The sequence below is a fragment of the Brachypodium distachyon genome, chromosome 1 (assembly GCF_000005505.3).
Source record: "Brachypodium distachyon strain Bd21 chromosome 1, Brachypodium_distachyon_v3.0, whole genome shotgun sequence".
NCBI classification, from domain to species: Eukaryota; Viridiplantae; Streptophyta; class Magnoliopsida; order Poales; family Poaceae; genus Brachypodium; species Brachypodium distachyon.
In genome coordinates, this window is record NC_016131.3 from 56,471,492 (window position 1) to 56,498,259 (window position 26,768).

Below are 26,768 nucleotides of genomic sequence, written 5' to 3' on the forward strand. Positions count from 1 at the left end.
TTTTTTTTTGCTACTGTAGACTGGGAGAACAGTGGCAGCTTAGCAGGAGCTAGCTGCAGGCTTGTTTGAATTTCTCGAAAGCATTCAGTCTAGTTCTTTCATTATTTCTTTTCTTGGACAAGCATTGATTTTTATTTTATTTGGGCGTTTTTGGCTGCTAGAAGGAATTTCTCGAACAGGCAGTGGCAACTGAGCAACTGCTGATTAAGCTAGCACGTTTCTGAACTGATGAACAAGCATTGAAAGCATTCATTCAGTACAGTACTGAACCTGAACCCCCTTGAGATTGTTGGTGAAACGGCCAGGAAGAAATGAATGCCCGATATGCCACTTACTGCTTCTGACATGGAGATATTGATACACACGATTCTTGTTTTGTCTGAGCTCTGGGCAGTAAAAATGACATTTAATTCGAGTGCCAAATGCACAGGCCAGTTCAAATTCCGACTGGGGCCCACATGTTACTGGCCAAATGTTACCATCAGGGATTTATCTCCTTCAAATTCAGATATCGGATTTCATTCAGAGTTCTGGCAAGTTAATCTGGCTTGCCAAAATATCTTATAAAAAAGAAAAGAGAAAATATTTTGGATGGTACAAATTCAAAATTTCAAAAGAGATTTAGAAGATGGCAGCAACGACGTTGGAGTTCAGTAGCAGCATGGAACTACAGTAGTAGGAAAAATCGGCTATTTGTGCCGTTTTTACCTAAGAAGCTTGTAACTAATTTTGGATAGAATTTCAAAGAAACCGTTGCGTTGTCATACTAATGTTCTACAAGAAAACGGTTATTAAATTGACATGCTGTTTAGCATCCCTGAATATTTGTTGTCGGTATTCTTGTGGAGCATATTAAGTGGATGGCGCAAATTCACAACTAATTGTTTGTCCCCGGAAATTCATATTATCTATATTCATTGTTGGTGTCAAATCAGAGACGTTTGATACAAACCCAAGACAAACAGACTGTCACCACTAATTGATTACTACTCTGAATAGGAGTAAAGATTATAGTTCGCCTTTTTATAATTAAAGTCCATCTCTCATGTCCTTAGTAAGCAAAATTATTGTAAAACGCGCTGCATGCAACACTCATCAGCTAATATTGGGACTAATATTGTAGCATGTCTCATGTTTTTGGTGAAAAAGATGATCGGAATAAAAAAGAAAGAAAAAATGAGCTTATTTCGATGCACAATGTGTCTTCTTTTTGCCTTTGTTATTTGTCAAAAAGTCATTTTTCCGTTTTTCCCTGCCTCTTTTTGCATAACTACAATAATAATGTCTGCTGTTTGTGTAGTCGTATTAGCTAGCTGAGGTGAAGCACTTTTGTTCTTTCTCCCTTTTGATCCCCTTTTAGGCTTTTGTTGGATGGGCCTTCTTTCGTTTTCATCCCTTTTGTTTTCCAAGTGCATATTCCCTTTTCCCGTTCGTGTTTTTTGATGCACTGTCTCTGTTTGGGCGCACGTATATCATTGACCCTTTTTTTCTGCTTTTACGTGCATGCATGCAACGCAGGAGCACGATTCCCGGTGTGTGCCAAATGCTTTCTTCCCCAGTGAGCTCGTTTGGTTTAAGACATGTACTAATAAATGTATCTAAACATGATTTAGTGTATAGATGCATTCAAAATTAGTCAAAGTTGAGACTTCCTTTGTTGAACCGAGAAAGTACAAGATTCACTTTGGAGTAATTAAGTAGGAGATGCAGTGCTGTTGAGTGTGTATATAGAATAGGCATGCAACAGATTGAGACATGATCTTCACCTCGATCTCTTTTCTCATTTGTTATGTGCAGAAGATAAAGGCATCAATGGTAGGATTAGTTGTGAAAGGTTTTGAGCAAATTTAGCACTAGTACAATATGTGAATTTTGTGTAAACTATCCCAAAAGTAAAGAAAAAGATGATGCAAATTTCTAAAACAGAGTTTTGTTAAAAGTGAAAATTTTCACTTCTACAATTTAGGTGCTTCCACTGAAGATTTAGTTTTTGTGATGGTTTACGCACAAAACTAATTGTATGCCAATAATCTATTATGACTATGAAAAAAAAGTTTCTGAGAATCTGTTATATTATTAACCCAAGATCACACGCTTTCTGCAGTGCACATTTACAAATTGATTATCATTATTTGTACTTTTAATTATATAGTACGGAGTAGTATGTATTTTCAATTGGAGGGGTATTATTTTCTCTGGCAACTAAAGCTATCCACAACAACAACCACCGCAAAGTGGCTGGAGAGAAAAGCTACTGCAAAAGACCTCTGCTTTACACTTTGTCTGTACTTACCAGATAGTGTAATAATGAGTTGGACAGTGATTGATTGGAGTTTATTACTGTGCCCAACTTGTTTAATTTTTACAGCTAACAGCATCAATGTGGACTTTGATACAAGATATTGGATTCTCCTATCTTTTGACCTTCAAATAAACAAGAAGGAAGCGGTGCAGTAACCTAGGGAGAAGACCTTGGGAGTAAAAACTTGCACACTTGGGCATAGGCAACATTTAAATAAGATAAGAAGATGAGTTAAGAAAAAATAAGATGGAGATGTAAGCATCGATTGTTATTTTTTTTTATGTCCGTTCATGTTAGACGTCGCATGGCCGATCTTGAAAACCTAACTCTGAACACTAATTATATTAAAAATCAAATAGAATTTGGGCACCGTGAAAGTAATTTTAAGGCGAATTGACACATATGATTTGCAATATAAATATCTGAAAGTATATCAGTGTTTAAAAATTTGAATATACCTATATCAACGAAATGGCAGAGTATTAGTTTACAGTCTCCTGCGAAATCAGGGATTGCTTAGCATCTGACCACAAATTTAAGAGTCAGTCATAATCAAGCCCTCAATTTGTATATACACCTCAGATCTGAAGATCCATGTGAGATTTTTATAATTGTGCAGATTCCAAGCCTTATCAGGCTGTGACTATGTCCGGCTGTCTTCCTGTCTGTCGATCTTGTTATCTTCTTGTAGCTGTTGGGCACATATATAAATACTTCTTTCACATCATGCTATAATCATTAGGACAATTGAGGACACTGTTATGCTAATAAATATAAAACCAGTAACATGAATGCTGACTCGAATTGTTGTCCTATTATGTTGATCTGATCATATCTATCGTGATATTTGCCATGTTAATTGTTTTGGGGGTAAACAACGGAGCTACATCTGCTTTAGAAATCTTAACAAGATCCAAACAACATATAGATAATATGAACCTGGTGTGTGATCAGCATGCTTGGTGTTGTAAATTGAGTTGAGAAATATATATTTTTCCTAACAAAAAGAACTATTCTTTTTTATCTCCTTTTACCTCCACTTTCTCTAAGCCTACCTATCCTACTTAAGCCCTGGTCCATGCACCAAATGCAAAGAGGTCCATCCAAATGAGACAGGCAGAGACAATGTTCCACAACAAGAATTATTCCTGTGACAAGCAAGAAGCTGCCTTAATGCAGAGGACAAGTACTTAGTTATAAATGAGGCTTTCTTTTGAGAAGAGAAATGAGCACTAGTAGTGTTTAGTCCCAAACAAGAGGAAAAGCCCAACAGGGCAAGGTTTGTTTTTCCTTGGGGCTCAGCAACAGCCTGCTTTTATCCCCACACTTTCACCACTTTTGAGGCCACCCCTGCACCTTTCCTTCCATTCTTTAGTTTTATGCACCTGAAGAAGGTTTCAAGTTTAAACATTCTTAGGACAAAACTTGGTTTTGTCTCTAATGGCTGGTTTTCCCTTGTGTTGTCTAGGGCCTACAAATTTTTCTCATGGTGTGGAAGCTCTTGTTTAACAGCTCCAGATGGATGATTTCACCAATAAGCAGCTACTGAACGTAGCTGCTTACTGAAACGGTAGCTGCTTATGCATGCCATATTTCTTTCTTTATCTTTTTAAAAATAAAATAAAGAAAGAACAAGCAATGAGGATACATAGCTTTCAAAATCCATACATTGAAGATACTCCACTAAGCCAATAAATGTGCACGCTTCCGAAGGTGTGTGGTGGTTAGACTACTTATTAAATACTACTATACCACAGTCAAATATCCTATCATCCTGAGATGCTATAAATGTTGCAGCAGATGTGCTGCACTCATATCACACCCTCTTGTTCACTTGTCCATGAATGTCGCAAAGATTTCCATGCGAAAGGGAAAGGAAACAGTACATGGATTTTGAAATGAGCCAGTCCCCTTGACTGTCACATCTCTGGATACCTACTATTGCAACTGAAACTGTGTATGTCACCAGGACAACCAGGATTAAGCAGAGACATGATTCCTAATTTCCCAGTAAATTAATCATGCCTTGCATTAATTTCTCATTGCTTCATGTGCCCATTGAGCCCTGCCCACTTATATTAATACTATATGGTTGAAATCTTGAGGAGTAGTATGGCAGGGAGGAGAGACCAATCTTAAGGCTTGCGTTGGCATTTGTCAGCAAGCTTTGGCTCTATTAGCAGGAGACACCAATCTTCTGTTAATCTAACAATAAAATCCCCTACCTTTATCTGCAGCCCTCAGAGTACCTGAAACTAGTATTGTATCATGGTCAGGCTGGGTAAAGATGAAAAAGAAATCCGTAGCAAATTAGCAACTAGGAACATGCAAATAACCAAGCACAGGTTTAAAAAGGTTGCACCTTTTCCTAGTTTTTCCTAGCTGTGAAACAAGGGACAGGGCTAAAATCTTCTTTCTGACATAGGCAAAAAGTTGCACCATTGTTAATGCAGTGTCCACAGTGAGTACTCCTACACAGTGCTACTGCTACTATCACAGCAATGAGGAAAAAGGCCAAAAAAATGCTGTTACGTGGAGTTCTTTATGACGTGTCATGGTCAATGGCTTTTATGCAGGCCCACACAGTAATCACTAATGGTGTCATGGTGATGTTGCTGCTGTGTGATTAATTGGGGCGTTTCTGCCCGTCAAACAAATAAAATTTGGGGGGCGTTTCTAGTTAAGCTCTTTGACCTGAGGAGAGTAGGTGCTGCTGGTGGGTGGGTAAGTAGATATAGATGGCAGCAGCACTGGTTGCTTTGTATGTGCAGCAGTGCAGTGCAGGGCTTCTTGGAGCATAGTGTGGCCTCCTCCTTTCTGAAGGCACCATTCTGCTCACTTGCATCATTGGGTGCTCCCTCTCTACTCTCTCTCTCTCTCTCTCTCTACCCTTCTGCTTGAGCCTTCAATTCTGAGCACTCCACCAGCTAATTAACCGTGTAAGTTCTTTATGTATTAATTCTTCTATGGATTTTCCTCTCTCTCTTTCTCCTTGTGTTTGTGTCTGAGCACAAGCTTGGTTCTTGCCATGGTTCGATTTCTGAGTTCATGCTGATTTCAATTTAGTTCTTGGTTGGTTTCAAGAGCAGAGCATGAGAGAGACGGAGGCACTGGAGAAGAAAGGGCACAAATCCTTTGCCAAACCGGTGAAGCCCTCCTCCAATACTCCAGCAAGGCACAAGCGTTCCAAGAGGTTGGATATGTGATCTTGCTTCTGAAATTTTTTTCTGCTTTTTTACTCTTTTTTTGGCATTTTGATTTCCTAGAAATGCTCATGTGGGAATTTATTGTGTTTTGTGTAATGGTAGTGATTTGGAGGAGAAAAAGGCTAAAGATGCACTGTCTTCTTCGCAGAAAGCATCTAATCAACCCAAGCTGGTAAGTATTTATCCTTTTCTTTTTATTGTGCTCTAAATGCCAATGCTTCTCTGTAAAATTTGATGAAATTTTCGGTTGGTTTCTTCCAGAATGGTAGAAGCTCAAACTCCCATCTTCAGGATGAAACCAAGAAGGGAGTACAGCCTAGGAGTGAGACACATAACTCCCTGAGAAAAGAGGCAAGCACTGGAAATTTGGCTGCTTTTAGCTCACAGAGAAGAAATCGGAGCCTGAATCTTGAATGATATTCACAAGTTTCAAAGATTGGCTGATGAATTCCATCCAGCATTCCAGTCTAACGAGATGATGATGACCTGATGCAGATTCTGCAGCTGGAGAGACACCTTGATGATCAGCAGATGGTCCGCGGCGCGCTGGAGAAAGCGTTGGGCCCTGATCCTGCTCCAGTCACCATCCCCAATGAGACCCCAATGCTCAAGGTGATTTTTGGTTCGGTTTGATCCATTTTTTCTTGGATGAATAATATGTTCATCAGACGAAACTGGTGTTTGCAGCCCACTAATCAGCTGATAAGGGAGGTTGCCACCTTGGAGCTGGAGATCAAGCACCTGGAGCAGTACCTCCTGACACTGTACAGGAAAGCATTTGAGCAAGCACCCACATTGCCATCCTCATTTGTCCACCAGGAGGCGGCAGCGCTGCCAAAGCCGTCGGTGAGCTCACGGTCTGCATTGATCGAAGAAACTCCGACAGCGAAGGCCCCTACCCGAAGAGGGGGTGGTGATGTGATGCTTCATTACAGTTGCCCTCCCCTTAGCAAGAGAAGGAATGGCACATTGGATGATTGCTCTCCATCCACATGTCCGAGGAAGACTACTGACTCTGATCATGGCCTGCGCAGCCAGTCGGCGCTGTCGTTCCGCGGCGTGTGTTCGTCGAGGATATCACCGTCGGAAGAGAGCCTCGCGAGGGCTCTTCGCTCATGCCACTCACAGCCTTTCTCATTCTTGGAGGTGATTGTTCAAACCATGTGAATCTGCTAACCTCACAATTGGCTCAGTTTCCTGTTGCAGTTCAGACAATAGCATACTGGCAAAAGTATGACCAAAATAGTACATCAGCTGAAACTTTACTGAAAATAGAATATATGCAGCAATATAAAATGTTCAAAATACATAGTGTTAGTGCTCCTATTAAACTCTGTCAAGATTCAAAATTCTGTTTCTATTAGCTAACTTATTGTGATTTTGTGTCCTTGACCAGGAAGGAGAGGCTGCTGCTACATCAGGAGTGGTAAGCCTAGCTGATTATCTGGGCACTAATGTAGCTGACCACATCCCTGAAACTCCAAACAACCTTTCAGAGGAGATGGTCAGGTGCATGGCAGGGGTGTACTGCAAGCTTGCAGATCCACCTCTAGTTCACCACCGCACATCGTCGTCGCCGACATCGTCGCTCTCCTCGGCCAGTGTGGTCTCTCCTCACTATCCTGGGGACATGTGGAGCCCCAATTGCCGGAGAGAAGCCACTCTAGACTCCCGGCTGATCAACCCGTTCCGCATCGAGGGGCTCAAGGAGTTCAGTGGACCATACAACACCATGGTCGAGGTCCCGTCGATTTCCCACGACCGCCAAAGGCTAAGAGAAGTTGAAGATTTGCTCCAAACTTTCAAGTGGGTACAATTACAAGAAGTTTTTTTTTTCGATTCTAAGTTGCATGAACAATGGTTCTGTTCTTTTGTTCAGTGCTGTCAGAGTAGCAGCTTCTGAAAACTGATAAGTTGTTTTATTTTTTCAGGCTAATTCTTCATCGTTTGGAGAGCGTCGATCTCCGGAGGATGGCGAATGAAGAGCGGCTTGCCTTCTGGATCAATATACACAATTCATTGCTGATGCATGTAATGCATGCTTGCTCCCCCACATTGCAACCTTTTCTACTACTAATAGCAGCTCATAATCACTGTTCCGTGTACTCATTTCTCTGACTGGCCGAAATGATGAACTCTTGGCACTAACTCCCACAGGCTTACCTCAAGCATGGCATCCCACAGAACCATCTGAAGAAGACATCGCTTCTTGTCAAGGTAAAGTGGGACCTTGCTCCCTACAGAACCATCGAAACCACCGTTCTCGAAGACCGACAACGATCCCTTTCTTCTTCCTCCTCTTCTTGCGATCTTGGGATATGACACTGACAGAACACTTTTTTCTCCCCAGGCAGAATGCAAGATCGCGGGGGGCGCCATCAACGCATCAGCCATCCAGGGTCTTGTTCTTGGGTGCAGCACCCACTGTCCTGGACAGGTATGTATATATACTATCATTTGGTCAAGAAAAGCATAGTGCAGATCGAGTACAATGTATGGCTAGATCAGTAGCTACATTGCATCATCATTTGGTCAATAAAGACATGGTGAAGATCGAGTATGGTGTTGCAGAAATACTTGATTAGTTACATGTCTAGACATGAAAAGTATTTGTTACCTGTTTGTTTGATGGACGCATGGGGCATGGCATTGCAGTGGCTGAGGACATTGCTGCACCCGAGGATGAAAAGCAGAGGGAGCAAAGCAGGAGGAGGCCAGTGGCAAGCCTTCGCCATCCATCGACCGGAGCCTCTTCTCCGATTCGCGCTCTGTTCCGGAAGCCATTCCGATCCCGCGGTATGAATAAAACCGCCTCATCTCCGTAGAAATTTGAAATGTGCCTGCGAAAAATGGGCATGTATTTGAAAACCTGAAAATTTTCAACCAGTAAATTCTCTGAATTAAGTTGAAACATAAATTTGCAGGACTTTCCCCCAGCACTACAACTTTCTTTTTAGAACTTTTGTGAACTTGTTACATGCTTTTCAAATGGTACTTTTAGCATTTTTGAAAAAGATGTGGGCTCTTTACTTGACATATGCTCCCCAAAAGACAGAAGACTCCAGCATCGAGACCATATACACTCAGTATACACATTACATGCTGATTTGAGACATTCTTGGTCGAACCACCAGTCTAAAGCAGGAGCAAAATCCTTAGTATAGCCGCCCAGATGTTTCTCAAAGTGATAAAGCAGCTGCTACTGCTTCAACTCAACATGATGCCACACTCTGATACGACACTATGATGATGAAAATGATTAAAGGAATGTTGAGAATACAAAGTATCTCCTTTACTTTGCTGCTGTGGAGAGTAGAGTACTGTATTCAGAATGTAGTACTACCATGGAATGTTAATTTGGTCGGCTTTTATTTGCTCATCAAAGTACGAGAGAAATCTCTGGATAAAATTCCCCTTTCTAATCAACTCTTTCTTCTTCTTGGGTGGGAAAAAACAAAATTGCAGGTCCGGGTGTACACGGCGAAGCGGCTGTTCCAGCAGCTGGAGGCGGCGAAAGAGGAGTACATCCGCGCCACCGTGGGAGTCCATCAGCGGCATGGGGGCAGGGTGGTGCTGCCGAAGCTGGTGGAGGCGTACGCGAGGGAGGCGGGGCTGTCGCCGGAGCGGCTGCTGGACGCGGCGGAGCGCTGCCTGCCGGAGTCCGTCCGCGCGGCCGTGCAGCGCTGCCGGAACCAGCAGCAGGGGACGGCGGCGGTGGAGTGGGCCCCGCACCGGCAGGGGTTCCGGTACCTGCTCGCCAGAGACCTCGCCTTCCCGCACCTCACCTGAGCTGAGCTTCGATTCCATGGCTGCCATTGACAAGTGACACATTTGGGTTTTACTAGGATTATACTCATCGATTAATCTTAGGCGAGGGCAGTTTTTAAAAAAAATTCTCGTGTGTGTTTATAAAGGAAACGTGATCTGTGATGTCTCGGAGCTCTCTGTAAACAGATTTTTTTTGCTTCTTTGTAGATAAAGAGGAAAAAGGAAAATATTTCATGCGGGAGATTCATGTCACAACGGTGTGGGGTTTGCGTATTCCGGTGCTTTTACGCCTCCCGTACATGTTGGGCTGCTGAATTTCTCAGAAGCACCATGATTTAGACTTGGTTCTCAGACAAACTTACGAGACTTTGAGTAAATCCATACAGAAGTGGATGCTCTGGAGCATCAAGTAGTATATGTGAAAAAATGATTCTGCACTTTACACATCTTATGCTAGTTGCTGGTGAAAAGAAGGTTCTGATAGCTAGCTGTGGCGCCAGATGTGTCGTCCTGCCGTTTAAAGTTTTTCTTACCGTTCCTTATAAAATCTGAAACAAATTAATTATGATCTGGTAGAAAAAAAAAACTATGGGACAAGAACTTTAACGCGTCAGTTGATTTATCTTCCATCCTCGTTACATTGGATTCATGCATGATACCAGTGTCTAGCCGAAAGAAACCTAAAATGCAATTCGGTTCAAATATAATTTTCAGAACATTACCAAAATAAGGACAAGATAAGCCTTGTTGACTCATGACCAACGAACAGGATGTGTTGACCAAAACGTTTATGCAAATCCAGAATACTCGCCTAGAAATCAACTCTAACCTGCTGAACTAATTAAACAGATGTGGCACCAACGGGTGCCCAGAACCTAAATAAAATAAAATTTTATAAAGACTACTTGTGTATATATCTAGCTAATGATGGATCTAATTGAGCTCTAGGAACTTCTTGATGGGGTCTTCCAACTGCTCCATGACAATCTCCCATCCAGCCTGCGTGGGGTTCATCTCGTCCCAGTAGAAGTACTTGTCGGCATTCTTGCAGAGCGTGTAACGGAAGTCCGAGTCGGAGTCACCCATCTGCCCACAGTACCCATTTGGATCCGTGTAACAAAATATACATGTTAAATTGATTTGTGCCCTTAATGATATATATGCAGTACTTTAATTTGTTGGAATTGGTACCATTAGAACTTACTGAAGCTTTCAGTCTAAGGATAACACTTCATCTGTAGTTATCAGCAAGCTTGATGAATAATCCAAGACATGTACAGAACCTGAGAAACATCACAATTAATAAGCTTGATGAATAACCTGTACCCTGACAAGAGAGTGATGTACAGAACCTGAGAAACATCACAATTAACAAGCTTGATGAATAATATGTACCCCAGCTCGAAAGAAACAACAGGGAGCACCTAAACAATAAAGAAAAGAATCAACTATGTCAGAATCTACTATGTCAGCCACATATGAATTCTGAAAGAAAAAGAAGCACAAGTGTATATGTCCAAGGGACAAAATTGTTGGCCGTGATGCAGCCATTTCTTGAGACATCGGAACCAGAGTTAACACTAAACAAAATAGCTAGAGAAGTATTATTTCCTTGGATTAGCAGCTCTGAACATAGCCATCCAGTTTGCTAAACTTTCTAGCTGATTCACTAACAAGTTAATATGCTCTGAACATGGCAACAAAACAAGATTGAGCCTTGAGAGAACTTTACCAAACAACATTTCCTTGGATTAGCAGCTTCTCACCATGAAGCATCACAACCATCATCAGAATCATCAAGACTGACAAAGTAATCCGGATCCAAAAATTACATGTGAACAAAAAACATTTGGTGGAATGTATAATGCAATACCAAATGTGTAATGTTAAAAATTCTAAAAGGAGCTTACTTGCAGTTCTCAGCCGGTCTTGGAGACAGAGTAATGCCTCAGCTGTCTCTGTGGAAAGCCTGCTTCGGTAATCACTAATAACCCGCTAGCCAGTACTGAATGCAGATTCGGATGATACCGTTGAAGCTTGGATAGCAAGCACATCACGCACAATGCATGATAGGACTGGATATTTTCTTGAATGTAGATCCCACCATCCAAGAATATTGAGCTCATCTTTGCGAGGGAAGAGATCGTCTTTCAAGTATGTATCAAGTTCATCGTTAGCTTGTTGTTGCTGCCCACTAAGATATTCATCCCAATCTGCCATAGCATCATCCCAAACTTTGTTGACAGAAAAGAAGATATCCGGTCGAGTCAATGTAAGGTATTGCAATGTACCAACAATACTTCGATACCTGCTCGAATCCTCTGTCCCAAGAGGTGCACCTTCGGCTATGGACAGCTTCTCGGAAGTACACATAGGCGTGTTGACAGGTTTACAATGTTCCATTCCCATCTTGCGCAACAGATCCTTGGTGTATTTCTCTTGAGAGAGAACAATTCCCTCCCTACTTCTTTTTACCTCAATGCCAAGGAAGAAACTCAAGTCACCCAAATCTTTAAGGGCATAGTCAGCACGCAAATCACGGAGCAAAGCCTGAACTGCATCTCCTGACGAACTAGTCACAATTATGTCATCAACATAAATAAGAACATAAATTGTTGACATTTCCCTTATTGAAGAAGAACAGAGAGGTATCAGCTTTGGAAGGGGTAAAGCCAAGTTGCTGTAACTTTGTGCTCAACCGAGCATACCAGGCTCTTGGGGCCTGCTTCAACCCATATAGGGCCTTATCCAACTTGCACAAATAATTGGATTTAGATGGAACCTCATACCCTGGTGGTTGCTTCATATACACTTCCTCCAGAACATCATGAAGAAACACGTTCTGAACATCAAGTTGACGAAGACACCATCCTCTGGACACAGCTATAGAGAAAATAAGTCTGATAGTAGCAGCTTTAACAACTGGACTAAAGGTATCTTCATAATCAATTCCATACCGTTGCTTAAAACCTTTGGCTACCAAACGAGCTTTGTATCTATCAACTGTGCCATCGGATTTTCTTTTGATTTTATATACCCACTTACAGTCAATAACATTGTTGCCTTGACCAGCGGGTACGAGATGCCAGGTTTGATTCCTCATTAGCGCAGAGTATTCTTCATCCATTGCCGACTGCCCACTTACAGTCAATAACATTGTTACATTGACCAGCGGGTACGAGATGCCAGGTTTGATTCCTCATTAGCACAGAGTATTCTTCATCCATTGCCGACCGCCACTTTGGCTTATCCAACGCATCCTGCAACGTCATTGGTTCCCTGTCGGTGCTGCACATAAACCCATGCTTACCATACCGTATAGTTCCATCGGTAGGCTTCATCGGCTTGATTACTCCATGTTGCAGCCTGGTGTGGAGCCGTTGCGGTGATGGTGGCGGTGGTGTAGGAGATCCGTCCGATGCAGAAGATCCGGACGAGGGTGGTGTGGCAGGCGCAGGAGATCCAACGGGATCACCATGAGCCACATCCGGCATAGAAGATCCGTGCGAAGGGGAAAGATTCCCACCGCCGGACGCGCTTTCGCCTGCCGCCGATTGATTGGGCACGGATCCCGTGGGCGATTCGCCTGCACCCGAATCAGCACCAATCCCGGAGGTGGGAGAATCCTCCTCGGCGCCAGCGCTATTGTTGTTTGGCATAAAATCGCCGTCCTGCACAGAATCACTACCCAAAGGATCAGTAGCACCTGCAAGATTATTAGTCAGACAATCTGCACAATCTATTGCACCCCCTGGATATATGGGATTAAGAAGAACTGGTGGCAGAAAAGAAACTTCAAAACGGAGTCTAGCACCTGCATTGGGATGAAGATTGGCAAACGGAAACACAGATTCATCAAAGATCACATCTCGTGATATATAGACCCGACCGGTGGAAATGTCCAGACATTCGTACCCCTTATGGAAGGTGTTGTATCCTAGGAAAGCACACTGTTTGGAACGAAAAGATAATTTTCGTGTATTGTAGGGGCGCAAATTGGGCCAACATGCACACCCAAAAATCCGCAAGAAGCTATAGTCAGGTTTCTCATCTAGCAAACGTTCCATAGGAGTAAGCGAGTTGATGACTCTACTAGGAGTACGATTTATGACGGCTGTGAGAAAAGCCTCATCCCAGAATTTTAATGGCATAGAAGCTTGAGCTAGGATAGAGAGACCAACGTCAACTATGTGCTGATGCTTCCGTTCTGCATAACCATTTTGTCGGTGTGTATGTGGACAGGACACGAGATGTGAGATGCCAATTTTATGAAAGAAATAATTGAGCTTGATATATTCACCACCCCAATCAGTTTGCATTGAGATGATTTTTCTATTAAATTTCCTTTCAACACGTTGTTGGAATTCATGAAATTTCTGAAAAACTTCAGATTTGTGTTTGAGAAGGTAAATCAACACAAACTTGCTATAGTCATCAATGAAACTTACATAGTAATCATTACGACCGACAGATGTGGGTGCAGGACCCCAAACATCAGAAAACACAAGTTCTAAAGGAAAACGAGAAACACTCGATGAACTAGAATAGGGTAACTGGTGACTTTTACCCTGTTGACATGCATCACAAACAGACGCTTTATTGGACTCTTTGATAAAAGGAATTTTATTCTCCCTAAGGATCTGAACAATACTAGATGCAGGATGACCAAGACGACTATGCCACTGAGTGATGGACGACTTCGCTATTCCAAAAGCCTGGAAAGGATTGGCTACTCTAAACGCCTGGAAAGGATTGATGGGCTTCAAAGGATAAAGGCCTCCTTCACATCTGCCATGGAAGAGGAGTTTCTTCGTTTCCCGGTCCTTAATAAAGAGAGATTTAGGGTGAAATTCACAGAAGGCATTATTATCAGTGGCAAGAAGATGAATAGAAACTAGATTTTTACAAGCACTAGGAGCACGAAGAATTCTGTTCAATTGTAGATTGGAATTAGGGGTGTGAATAGTGGTATGACCTATATGACTGATATCCATACCTGCACCATTGGCCGCATGAATTTGATCTTGGCCGTTGTACCGCTCACGCACCGCCGGCTTGTCCAGCTCCCCAGTGATGTGGTCGGTTGCACCGGAGTCGACGTACCAGTTGGTATCAACGCCGTAGCCCCCAACAACGGAGCCTGCGTTCTTCTCGGACATGCCGTGGAAGCTGTGATCAAAGCGCTTCCAGCACTTGAGGACGGTGTGGCCGAACTTCTCACACAGCTGGCACTGAGGTTTGCCAGCGCTGTTGTTGTTGCTGCCCTGGTTGCTGTGGGTGTTTCCACCGCCACGACCACCTCCAGAGTTGTGGTCTCCACGTTCCACCGCCGGCATTGTTGTGGCCTCCACCGCCACGTCCAAAACCACCCCGTCCGCCACGAATCACGGCGTTGCCGAACGGCTGGTACTGGTTTGCTGGATTCTGGCTCTCGAGGCGTGCCTCGAAGGCCAGGAACTAAGCATAGATCTCGCTCAGTGAAAGTTCGTCCACCTTGCCGGAGACGGATGAGACGAACGGGTTGTAGTCGGCGTCTAGACCTGCTAAGATCGCATAAATCAAATCATCATTATCAATTTTCTTGCCTGCCATGGCAAGTTCATCGGCGATGCTCTTCATCTTGGTGAAGTACGCCATGGCGGAAAGATTGTTCTTCCGCGTCTGGTTCAGCTGTCCACGCAGCTAAATAATCCTCGCACGAGATTGCGAGGCAAACATCTCGTTCACCGCCTTCCATAGATCGGCTGTTGTGGTGAGACTCACCACCTGCGCTAGGACCTCTCGAGAGAGAGAGAGTTCCGAGTAGATAGCCCAGGACATGTTGGTCTTGAGTGTTCCACAACCCATAAGCAGGGTTAGGTTCCTCCTTGTCCTTGTCCTTCCCATCTGGGATTGTCTTGGGCGGCGGGTCGATCGTGCTATCGAGGTAGCCGTCGAGCTGCGCCCCGCGGATCTGCGGGAGGACCTGGGCCTTCCACAACAGGAAGTTGTCCCTCGTGAGCTTCTCCGTCACCTGTTGCCCGAAGAGAGAGGGCATGGCTGCGCCGGTAGAGGAAGAGGATGCACCGTTCGTCATTATGGAGGAGGAGGTTCTGATACCATGTAAAACACGATGTGGTGAAGCGTATATACCTCCTTGGAGGTTGCGTGCTTATATATTGATAAAGAGATAAGGATTACAGAGTTAGATTACAACATCCTCAACAACTCACACGGTTTGAACTAACCGGGAGAACATCTACAACTACCTAAACATCTACAACAACCTGAAGATATTCTACGGTAGGTACAACTACTTTCAACACTTGTTGCCACATGGCCTCATTGAAATCACCTGCCATGAATCAGGGGCCGTCAAAGAGGGGTTTAATCCTTCTCAATAGCTCCCACATGTGATGTGGGAGATGCGCTTGAGGCTCTCCATAAACAAAGGTGCACCTCCATTTTATTCCAAAAGGAAGATCACTGATGATTACATCGATAAGACAACTCCCAATCTTAACTAAATCGACCACTAAACTCTCATCCCAAAACAGAGCAACCCCACCCCCTTTTCCTTGCTCACTATGACAAAGAACATTCTTGAGACCAAGTCTCCACCTTAAGCTCTCCACCTTCTCTTGCTTCTGTCTGGTTTCACACAAGAACACAAGTTTCGGATGGTGCACACTGACTAGGCGACACAGATCCTGAACTGTACGAGGCTGTCCAATTCCCCTACAGTTCCAACATAAGATCGTCATTGCTCCTGACAGGCGCTGTCGTTCGCGCCTGTCAGGTGACCAGCGGCCCCTAGGCTGGTTGCCTCCGGATTCTTCTCCTTTGCCGTGCTCTCCTCCACGTCACAATGGACAGCAGCGATGCGAGAGAGCTTGCTAGTACTCTCGTGCAGCTGTGGTTCAGAATTCTCTAATTCCTTACCCCCCTCTAACTCTCTGCCGGTCTCCCCCTGACCTTCCTCCCCAGACACTCGCTACAACATTTCCTATTACATCATTGCTAGTTCCCTCCTTTCCTAAGATGATATCTAGAGACCCAGACTCTCCTTCTCCAGCAGTGTACCCTAGGATCTCACTCTGTAAGGTTTTTTTGGCTAAGTCTTGGACTTCCATCTCTCTCAGCCTTAGCCCGTCTACGCCGAGACAAGCTTCAAGGGAAGGCCACGGGGTTGGAGTGTTTCTTGGCCGCAGGCTCCAGGGGCGTGTTCTCTTCTTCATCTGAACGTGGACGCGGAGCCCCCAGGATCGGACCTTGGGTTGACACCGCCGTCGTTTTAGGTCCTCCTTCCTTTCGACCCATTCTCTTCCAGCTGCTGATCTTTTTGCGAGGAGTAGGTGCGTGTTGGATGTTGGTGACGTGGGCATTCGGCGGGTCAGCAGTCCGCTATATCTGCTTGTCGATGGAGTTCGATGGGTGGGTGGTGGCCTGAGCATCGGTAGGCGCCACCTCTTGGGCCGGGTCCTGCACGGAGAGGTTAGCGACCTCCTTGGCGACGAAGTTGGCGATGGCGTGCTGGTGCGTCGGCAACCGGGCCGCTGAAGGAGTAGCTGGTTCGTTGGGGGTGCGCCACGGGAGAGTAGACGATCGCTGCCGACGTCCCTGTCCGATGGACTCGGGGAGGAACCAGCACCACGGGTCGTTGTGATGAATTGCGTCGACCTCCAAGTCGGCGCTATAGTTGTTCTCCTTCTTGCTATCCGGCAGGGTGCAGTTGCCGATGACATGGCCGATGAGACCGCAGTGGAAGCAGAAGTTGGGGAGGCGCTCGAAGAAGACGGAGACAACTACTTCTTCGTTCGTGACTTCATCGATGAGGGAGATCCACTTCTGGAGGGCTTGGTTGGTGGGAAGAAGAACTCTAGCTCGGACGAATTTGCTGCAAATATCACCCCTGGAATTGTTATCAATGGTAATGAGGGAGCCAAGCTTACGTCCGAGGTCCCTTGTCAGCTCCTTGGACAGGAGGTAGAAGGGGATGTTCTTGAAATGCGCCCAGATGGGCACCGATCTGAAGGTCACCGTCATTGGGTACTCACTGTCCTTCAACGCCTCAATCAGGACCGCATCCTTGAGGTATCTCCACGGGCCGCCGCGGGTGACGTGGTTGAAGTCTCCTTCCTCCGAGAATTCGAGGATGAAGCGCGTGTCGCCGAGGGAGTGAGTGTCGACGATGCCCCTGATCTTCCAGACATGCTTCAGGTTGTCGACGAGCTGCTTGGATGTGACGGTGATCACCGAGAGGAAGATGCCCACAGCCAAGCAGCGAGCACGCATGGCGCTCCGAGCCTTGGACATGTTGATGACGATGGATTTCTTTTTCTCCCGCAGTTCTTGGTTCATGCATGGGCTGCTTCCCTCTCTGCAATCGGAGAGCGCATGTGACCTCGTCCTCTGACGCGGCCGGTAGCAGGGGCGCCTCCCCTGCCACCGGAACCAACACATTGTTGCCCACGCCGCCCGCTTGCCTTGGCAGCCCACCCGTGGCTGAGAGCTTGTCCGCGGAGTCGGCATTGTCGCTTGACGCCATGGGGCAAAGTGTGGAGCAAGGAGAGTGCGTGGTGGGATCGGGAGGAACAGAGCAAGACTTGGTACCTCCAGTCGGCCATCGCAAGGGACTTATAGGCTTGCTGGTGCGGAATCTGCTCCGGCGATTAACTCCACCTTTAAGCGGCAGGGGGGGGCGCTCAATCCGGGCGGCAAACACCAGCGCGGGGAGGGCGGACCGGACTTCAATTTGAGGCTGATTCACCGGCAACGGCTCGAGCAATAACGATCTGAGGAAGGCAGCGGGGGAGAGGCAACGCCGGGATCGATCCTGGGTGGACAGGGGCGTCGGAGGGGAGATGTCGGGGGCGGATAGGGCGTTTGATTTTCTGGTGAGGCCGGGAGGGGATCCGCCAATTATGGAAGATCTCCTCAACTCTCTCACGGCAGATCTGGAGGTTTCGGAGTGGATCAGGGGAATTTAGGACGAAGGAACGGAATTTGAGGAAGGTGTTGAGGCTCAGGGGCTCGAATTTCCTGTGGGTCACGGGGGAATGGAACTGGGGAACTTGGTGGATCGGGGAAGCACTCTGGATCTTCGGAGAATCGCTCCTGATTGGAAGATCGGTGTGGTTCGTGGTGGTTCTCAGGGGATCGCCTCCGGCGTCGCCTGGGAGGCGTACCGTGGCGTCCATTCTTTTGCCACCCACGGGCCACGGCGGCAGAGATTTGAGATACAGCAAAGTCGAGTGGAGGGAAAAGAAGCAAGAACAGAGGACGGCTGCCTTGGCTGATCATCGTCATTGGTCAGTGCGAGAATCGATCGACTACAGGTCAGGCCTGCCCCCTCCTCCTCTCAGCGCAGCTCCGGCTCCCCGCGAACTCGCACGGCCGGTCCTCGTCGATCCTCGCCATGGCCACGCTCCGGCTCCGCGCCACGGCCGCCGCCGGCCGGTCCGCCGCCCGCCTCTCGGACGCAGCCCGTATGAGCTCCCGCAGGTCGCCGTCGCCGTAGGCGCTGGACGAGAAGGAAGACGAGGCGGAGAAGCTGCGGCTGAAGGAGGAGGAAGAAGAAGAGAAGCCGTCGTCGTCGTGGTGGCGGCGGCGGCTGCAGCCGAAGCCGGCGGCGGCGTCGGGCGGGAGGAGGCCCGCGCAGCCGTTGAGGCAGCTCCGCACGTACAGGTCCCGCGCCTGGGCCAACGCGCGCAGCGGCGCCCGCCATAGCCACCTCCCCGACGCCGGCTTCGTCGTCTTGCTGCTGCTCCCTTTGCCGCCGCCCTTGCCCGCTCGGCTCATGCCCATACCCGCCTGAGTGGTTAGTTGACTAAATGATGGCTTAATCGCGAGAGAGAAAGAGAAAGACGATCGGCAGGGATGCCTTGAGAGAGAGCGAGGGACCAATGGATAGATCGATCAGACTCTAGCTTGCACGTATGTATGTATAGCCTTCCTTCTCCCTCTGTTTCTGGATTACTAACTTCCAACGTAATACTCGTACAGTGTATTATTCAAAATTTCAAAGAGATAAGATTTACTAAAAAATAGAGTTTTGCCGTAGCGCCAAGCTGTGCTGACGTGGCCAAATTCCTTGCTGGCCCGCGCTCTACGACCGACACGTGTAAATCTACCTGCAGTCTTGGTTAGTTACTGTTAGTTATGAATTTGATTCCATTGGCTCGATCCAAAATGAAGGAAAAATGGATCGTTCGACGAGGCCCATTCCATTTCCATCTCCTCGCCTCGTCAATGTCGTCGAACAGGATTCATTTTTCGAGTTCGTTCGATTGATCCAAACAATGGATTTGACGTCTCGGCAGTTATACTAGCTAGAAATCAAATACCAATCCATCGTCAAATCACGACATAATCTCCCTTTACATTTTTATATTTAAACAAGATCCATAGTCATGACGTCGTGTATCTGTGGAAGATTCACCCTTGCCAAAAAAGAAGAACAAGAAGCACTGCACGTCATCATGTCATCATGAGATAGTCATTTAAGTGATTGAAAAATAGGTGTGCATATCATGCGCCGTATATACTAGCGTATCTCGTTTCCTCAGATTAATCTCTGGTACGTACACATCTTGAGCGAGACCCCTTCTTGGTTGTCATAATTAATTAACCATTTGTTGCCACCATCAGGCGATGATGTACGTAAGAGTAGGACCGTTCACCAGTAGTCCACGTATACGTACACTTGGAATGAGTATCTATGAAGAGAAGAAACAGAGAATATGTATTATTATTGCAAAGATAAACAAGAGTAGCTAGCCGTTAATTGATAATGCGGGTTGGTCTTAGTTTTATGTGTAGTTCGTCTCTGATGCCCTCTCATGCCAAGAAAAAAAAGGTGTTAATTAGGATCCCGTGTGTCCCGTGGAAGGAGTATGTATGTATACCACCTCCGTTTCTAAACATAAAATGTGTTCCAAGTCATTTAAAAAATGACCAGTGTTAAGAAAAATATATTAATATCAAATAAGCAAGAAGATCCATGTATATAACGAGGAATTCAAAAGATGTCGGTAGGATTTCTGTTAAACTTGGCCAGACTTTCTTTTTAAAACTTGGAACAATTAGAGGAACGAATGAGGCTAATAATTGATGATTGTGCAATATAGCTATAGCAAGTGCATGTACACGAATAGTAATCTCTATTGGTCAAGAAGTGTGTTATTGGCAGTCATCATGCCGGGTCCAATCTAGCTAATTTAATGAATTGTTGACCAAAACGTGGTGTCGGCCCGGCGATGGATCGAGCAAGCAAGCGCTAGCTACAGTTGACGATGGACTCTTCCTAAGGTAATCTGATGGAAGATAAGCTATAGTCGCCGTTCAAACCAACATTTGCGGCTTCCTTGACGGCCTTTAAATTTTCAATTTGCACGCTAACGCTACGTCCGGTTCTGTTCCAGAACGAGGCAGAGAGCTCAAGCTCTTCTTTGTTTCAGCAGATCAACAGAGCACGTACGTGGAAACGGTCGAGTTTTTTTTTTGTTTTTTTTGAACGGTGGAAACGGTCGAGTTATTATTAGGGCGGCCAAGGAAGAGGAAATGAATTCCTGCAACATGTTGAATATTCTTCTGTGTGCGACTGTGCGTGCAAGCATTTTATATCCAAATATTCAAATGCATCGTCGTAGAGCTGTGGCTCTTCTTTGTTTCAACAAATCAACAGATCAGAGCGTAGAACGGTCGAGTAATTAGGCAGCCAAGGAAGAACATTCATGCATACATACGTATATTACTGTGTGAGAGCGCGAGAGACGGAGAGGTCAAAAGAACATACATGCATGACAGTACGTGCACGAGTTGCAACAAACACACGCACGCACGCACGCACGTGCGTCATGTATTTCCGGGGGTAAATGAAGCACTCCGATCCTGAACCGTTCTCGTTATTTTAGTTCAAATTTACACTAAAACAACGACAAGAATTTAGAATCGGGGGAGTAAATCACAAGCGGAGATAATATATACTTTCCTCGTTCCTCTTTTTATAAGATATTCTAATAACTTGTAGGATCAGAGGGAGTATAACTTGACTTAAATCCAGATTACGAAATTCAGAAATGAAAAAAAACATCTATATCGTGAAACGGATGCTTTGAGATTTTCTTTTTGACTTTTGAAAGTGCACTTTCAAACTTGTTTACAAGAATTTTTCCAGGGATTGTTGAGCAAGCCTGCTAGCAATTTAATGGGCCGGAAGTAGTAAGATACGTGTGAGAGGCCCATTAGTTGGAACTCTTGCGAATTCCTGCTAATTTAATCGCTGGGCCTTTTTCGAGGCTGCGACAGCCCACATCAAATTGGCCCCGTGCGACATGTTTCTTGCCCTTTTGGGTTGTACACTAGTCTAAAACACCTAGCAGGCACTCCATTCCTTTAGCAATGTGTTTCAGTCCTTCAGCCCGCGAGGTTCCTGTCAAAATTCAGCCCGGAAGATGCCACTCAATTCGTACGGACAAATGAATTTCGGGATAAGATGTTTTATGCTTCTTCCTTTTTCTCATTCTTGAACTCTGACGTTCCATTACTGAATCACACAGGGGGACTTATCCGGTGAAAATCACCTTTAGGATCTCACAAACACCTCGCTATATTACAGTCACTTGGATCGATCAGTAACCTGCACGACACAGCTAGCAGCAATCTGAAGCCAAAACCACCCATTTTAATTAATTTTAAATGCAGTGCAAACACAAAATCATGGCTCAATTTATTCATGCATCAGTCCATGGTATCAAAATCATGGCTCAATTTATTCAACCCGCACGTGTTCTTATTCGAAATCCATCCACACACACACACACACACACACACAAAGCTCAGTAACCTATAGTCGATCCAACACCGAAGCACTAGTCGATCCATCTATCATCCACCCCTTAATTTAAATTTACACGCACGCGCGAACTACAGTACTCACCACTAGCTATAGCTGCTGTCATGTCATGTATAGCGATCGACATCGTATCCATATCCATCTCTAGCTCGCTGGCTCGCTGTGAATCGATCGGTGTTCAGGAGCACTTGGCCTGGCAGGCGTTGCAGTCGAAGCTGCACCCGCCGCCGCCGCCGCCGCCGCCGCCGTGCTCGGTGGTGTAGCTGTAGGAGGAGAAGCAGCTTGACGGGCAGGTGAGGCTCTTGCCCTTGCAGGGCCCGTCCCCGCACACCGTCGAGGGCGGCGACACCCCGCGCTTCCCGAACCCGCCGCCCGGGCCAACGCCGCCCATCCCCCACCCGCCGCCGCCGCTGAACCCTTTTCCGCTCCCGCCTTCGGTGCCGCCGCCGCCGTACCCTTTTCCGCTCCCGCCTTCGGTGCCGCCGCCGCCGTACCCTTTTCCGCGCCCGTCCGCGCTTCCCCCGCCGCCGAAGACGCCGGCGTTTCCAGCGCCGCTTCCGCCGCGGCCGTGGATCCAGTTGGAGATGGTGGCGAGGAAGCCCGGATCGTTGACGTTGGGGATGTTGGGGTTGGGCTGCTGCTGCGGGAAGCCCCCGGCAGGGTACGACGAGGCGAGCACCGCCAAGGATGCTAGCGCCAGGGCGAGGAGCAGGAGGATTTGGCTCGTCTTGGGCGGCGGCGCCATGGCTGTAGTAGCTCTTGTGTACTGTGTTTGTGTGTGGTTTCTCTTGGGAGTGCGATCGAGAGGATCGATTTCTTGGGGGCTGGAGAGTGGACGAGGATCGGATTGGACATCGTTTAGTGGGTATTTATGACTTGGGGAGCGGCGACCGCGACCTCCACTCGCGCGCGGACCCATGGAATCCATGGATCGGCTGGCGGCAAGTGGGAAGGAGAAGAAGATGAAAAGATTAAATGGTGGGTGTCAGCGTGGGCGGTGCCGGCGCGTGGCGTGGCGATTCGGTGCCGGTCTAGCTTTAGCTCTGAGTGCGTTCGAGCAGCTCAAGCTGCATGTGTCACTCTCTGACCCTATCTGGTAGTAGTGGCACCATCACCGGCTGACATCACACGTGGGTTCCAGATGGTTAGTCCAGCACCGATCTGATCCATCACTGATCACTCTGTCTGCTTGCTCTTAATGGACTGCCGCTCCTACCGAAGAGGCACACGGGGTTGTTATTAATGACTCCCCGTGGTTAAGCTGTATAGTACCGACGGAGTACAGTACAATTCGACCGCCCCTATCGACACAAGAGATGGATCATGGATGGATCGATCGCCTCCAGCGGGATCTGGTCAATGGATAATAACAAATGTTGGGCACAGAGCTAACAGCTGCTTCTTGCTCCTACTACTTATTACAGAATCAGATTCGAGTCGTTGGAATGTGCCCACATGCATGCCTGCATCCACAGTCACAGGACCTGGTATATCAAAATCTATCTTTTCTGCGTTTTTACTTCAAAATCGTATTACATGTATGTATCTGGACATTTTTTAGAAAGCAAATTTGAGACAAGTATTATGGTTGGCACCACGTTTTTTGCAAGTATGAACATCCATAAAAGTTCAGCTATTACTCCGTACTTGGGACTACAATTTACAACCAGTTGCAAGGAGGGAAAACAGAGCAAACACCCCGTCAAAAGAAAAACAGAGTAAAATGTGACTCGTATTTCACTTCGGACATGACAGTAGGTGTAATTTTTTCCTCTGTTTGTCTCGTGTTTGTGTTCCCGGGCGGTCGAAAGATAAAAAGAAACGACTGGGACGTGCGGCTGCTGACAAGCTCCCGCCGGCCAGCCATCCAGCCAAGCATCTGGCTTCTGGCTGTGTTGTCAGCCACACCGCTCGGGACTCCAAAACTAGTAGCCCGATTCCGTTGACAGGGATTATTTTTCTTCTCTTACCACTTCTGAAGTTCTGTCGAGGGGACAGAGAGCTGTCCTTCAAAAGTCAAACCTGATGCTCTCTGTTTTTCTTCCGGCAGTTTAACTCTTTTTTGATCAAACGAAGGGTTGGAGGACACATGGGATGCAAGCATGTACACTAGCCTATCAGCTGAGTGAAACGAAATGAGCTCTCATTGCCGTTGACCTAGGTAGGGTAATTCGTATTTTGAATCCACGATCACGCGCCGTTCCACACGCAGACCACTAACTAACAAAGGGATTGATTAAGCTGACACGATCAGATAAGCACGTGGACCGGTCGCAACGAGAGTGGAGTAGGGACGGACAGTCGCGTCGCAGCTGCGCGATCGATCTAATCAAATGCAAGCGCAATGTTAGCACGTAGAAGGTCTCACTTTGTTTTCACAGTTCCACCAAGTAGTAGATCTTAGTCTTAATTAGCATTTCAAAACGGATGTGACTATATGCGGTGGGTGTCTTATCTCCACGCACGCTTATATCTTCTCTATTATGAAAGAAATTCTTGTAAAACATGTTTAGCATGCCATGACGTGGACAGATGTACGCTTGCAAGTGTATTTGGTGGTATGGATGTTTACCGTGCAGTCGGTGCTTAAACGTGTACGATTGCAAAGCAATGTGCAAAAAAGGAGCAAAATGTGCATTTCAAAAAGGTGTGCGTGTTATTTGCCGTACTACATGTAAACGTTCACGATTTTCCTTTTTTTTTTTCAGGGGGAGTTCATGATTTTCCTGGTTTTTTGGAATTTACGTGGGCTTCATTAGGCCGTTATAATCTGATGATCGATGCAAAACCTAAGCGGGCCTCCATTCTAATCCCGAGACCGGCCCAATTCACAACCCACACGCCACGTCGTCCCGAGCTCCGCCCACCACACTGTGCTCCCCGCGAATTCCCCATCCCCCCTCCTCTCTCCGCCGGCCATGGACCGCGTCCTCGCCTTCTCCCGCCGCCGCCGCCGCTGGATCCTCTGCGTCTCCGCCGCATCCGCCGCCTACCTCATCTACCGCCACCCGGCCGTCGCCGCTCGCCGCCGCCGCGTCGCCCGCCTGGCCTCGTCCCTCGCGTCCCTCGCCGACGCCGTGGCCGCCGTCGCCTCCGACCTCGCCGCCTTCATCCGGTCCGACTCCGACGCGCTGCCCCCCACCCTGACGCAGCTCTCCAAGCTCGCCTCCTCCCCCGAGGCGCGCGCCTCCGCCTCCGCGCTCTCCGGGGCGCTCACCGCCGGCGTGCTCCGCGGGTACGCCTCCGCCTCCCCCTCCTCCGGTGCGGCATCCGGGGGCGAGGTTGCGTTCTCGGACCGTCTCGTAGAGAAGCTTCTCTCCCCCGCCGGCGAGCGGCTCGCGTCCGCCGTGGCTGGCAGCTTCGGGCGCGAGCTCGTGGTCGCCTTCTACTCTGTCCCAGGTGACCCTTCCGAATCGCCGGCGAGCTGGGTCGACGTGGTCACCACAGGGAGGTGCCGGGCCGCGATCCGCAGCTGGGTCGAGGTCTTCACGGCCACCGCAGTGGGCGTCTTCATAGACAAGACCATCCACATCAACACCTATGACCAGCTCTGCTCCGCTGCCACGAACCCGGCCTACGGCGCCAGGCTGCAGCAGCTTCTTATTGCGCTCTGCAGTGCCTCCATCGAGACACTGGTGAAGACATCACACGGCGTACTCTCCAATACCAATGGGAATGCCAATGACAGTGGCAGCTACAGTGGCAACAGTGGGGCAAGGGAAGGATGGGCAGAGACGGTGTCGACTGCGCTCGCCATGCCGAGCAACCGGAAGCTCGTGCTCGATCTGACGGGCAGGGCAACGTTCGAGGCAGTGCGGTCGTTCCTCGAGTTTGTGCTGTGGAAAACTCATGATGGTGCAAGGGCTGGTACTGATGCCACAGTAAGGGCTGGAGTTTGTGCTTTGAGGTATATGAGCGAAAGGTCCATGGTTATCGCTACCATCTGCATAGCTTTGTGCTTGCATGTGTTCAATACTTCAATGGCACATGGCTCTTGGCGCCAGCTTGAGCCTGCTTCTGTTACTAAGTCATGATTTATTACGACTGTCGGCACGTTGTTTATATATTTTTGTACATGTACAGCATATAGAGTACTGAATATACTGAAACTGTAAATTCAGAAAGGGGAAGATGGGCAAATGAAGGAATTTGTTTGGTGATTGGTAGATCTTTGTCGTGTAACAATCTGATCTCGCATTCAGTAGTAAAGAAATTTCTGGCAATGAAACTTCGCTTGTCTTTTGCTAATTGTTAGATTTTGTGAAAATATGTGATATTGCTGACTCTATTGCTGTATATGATGTTGAACGAGGGCTATATGTTCAGCCTATTTGGTATTTTCAAAGTCCACTCGGATCAGCAAGCTGTTAAGTGTGCAATGACAGTCGATGAGATTTTGATTGTTTAGGTAGTTGCACCTGATTCGGTAAATGATCTGTGTTACCCAGACGAATATTTGCTCAACATGCTTTTCTGCACCAATATTCAGCATATGCCAGTAGATTGATCAATTAAATATCCATGTTGATTTTGCATTTATTCATTCACGTTGTTTACTGAAAAATCGCAGGTAGACAAAGGTGTTGATGTTTCAGGGCTTCCCTATGCTTTGTCTTGATGAATTCCTTTGTTTAATTATGCCCTTATTGCTACAAAC

The 26,768-nt window shown here is 46.8% G+C and overlaps 3 protein-coding genes and 1 non-coding gene across 6 annotated transcripts; 2 read left to right on the forward strand and 2 right to left on the reverse strand.

Moving 5' to 3' along the window:
* Window positions 1–4,968: 4,968 nt before the first annotated feature.
* Window positions 4,969–9,574, forward strand: LOC100844142. Of its 3 annotated transcripts, none has more exons than XM_024458863.1 (12): window positions 4,969–5,241; window positions 5,369–5,495; window positions 5,611–5,680; window positions 5,770–5,859; window positions 6,004–6,120; window positions 6,196–6,654; window positions 6,905–7,314; window positions 7,440–7,539; window positions 7,666–7,725; window positions 7,859–7,945; window positions 8,164–8,304; window positions 8,974–9,574. In XM_024458863.1, exons 2-12 carry the CDS (start codon window positions 5,395–5,397, stop codon window positions 9,295–9,297), a joined length of 1,959 nt encoding a protein of 652 aa, XP_024314631.1. In that variant the 5' UTR covers window positions 4,969–5,241; window positions 5,369–5,394; the 3' UTR covers window positions 9,298–9,574. The 3 variants fall into 3 exon arrangements, with proteins under 3 accessions (XP_024314631.1, XP_024314629.1, XP_024314633.1); XM_024458861.1 differs by having other exon boundaries at window positions 5,387–5,495; XM_024458865.1 differs by having other exon boundaries at window positions 4,969–5,239; window positions 5,392–5,495.
* Window positions 9,575–14,717: 5,143 nt separating this feature from the next.
* LOC112270262 lies at window positions 14,718–14,856 on the reverse strand. Its single transcript, XR_002962661.1, has one exon. It is a non-coding gene; the product is annotated as a small nucleolar RNA Z247 (small nucleolar RNA).
* Window positions 14,857–21,964: 7,108 nt separating this feature from the next.
* LOC100845621 (glycine-rich cell wall structural protein) lies at window positions 21,965–23,042 on the reverse strand. Its single transcript, XM_003557554.4, has one exon. The coding sequence runs from the start codon at window positions 23,037–23,039 to the stop codon at window positions 22,290–22,292; it is 750 nt and encodes a 249-aa protein (XP_003557602.4). The 5' UTR covers window positions 23,040–23,042; the 3' UTR covers window positions 21,965–22,289.
* A 1,867-nt stretch (window positions 23,043–24,909) lies between these two features.
* On the forward strand, window positions 24,910–26,446 carry LOC100845049 (protein PHLOEM PROTEIN 2-LIKE A10). The gene has a single exon (XM_003561381.4). It carries the CDS (start codon window positions 25,030–25,032, stop codon window positions 26,143–26,145), a length of 1,116 nt encoding a protein of 371 aa, XP_003561429.1. The 5' UTR covers window positions 24,910–25,029; the 3' UTR covers window positions 26,146–26,446.
* Window positions 26,447–26,768: the final 322 nt, after the last annotated feature.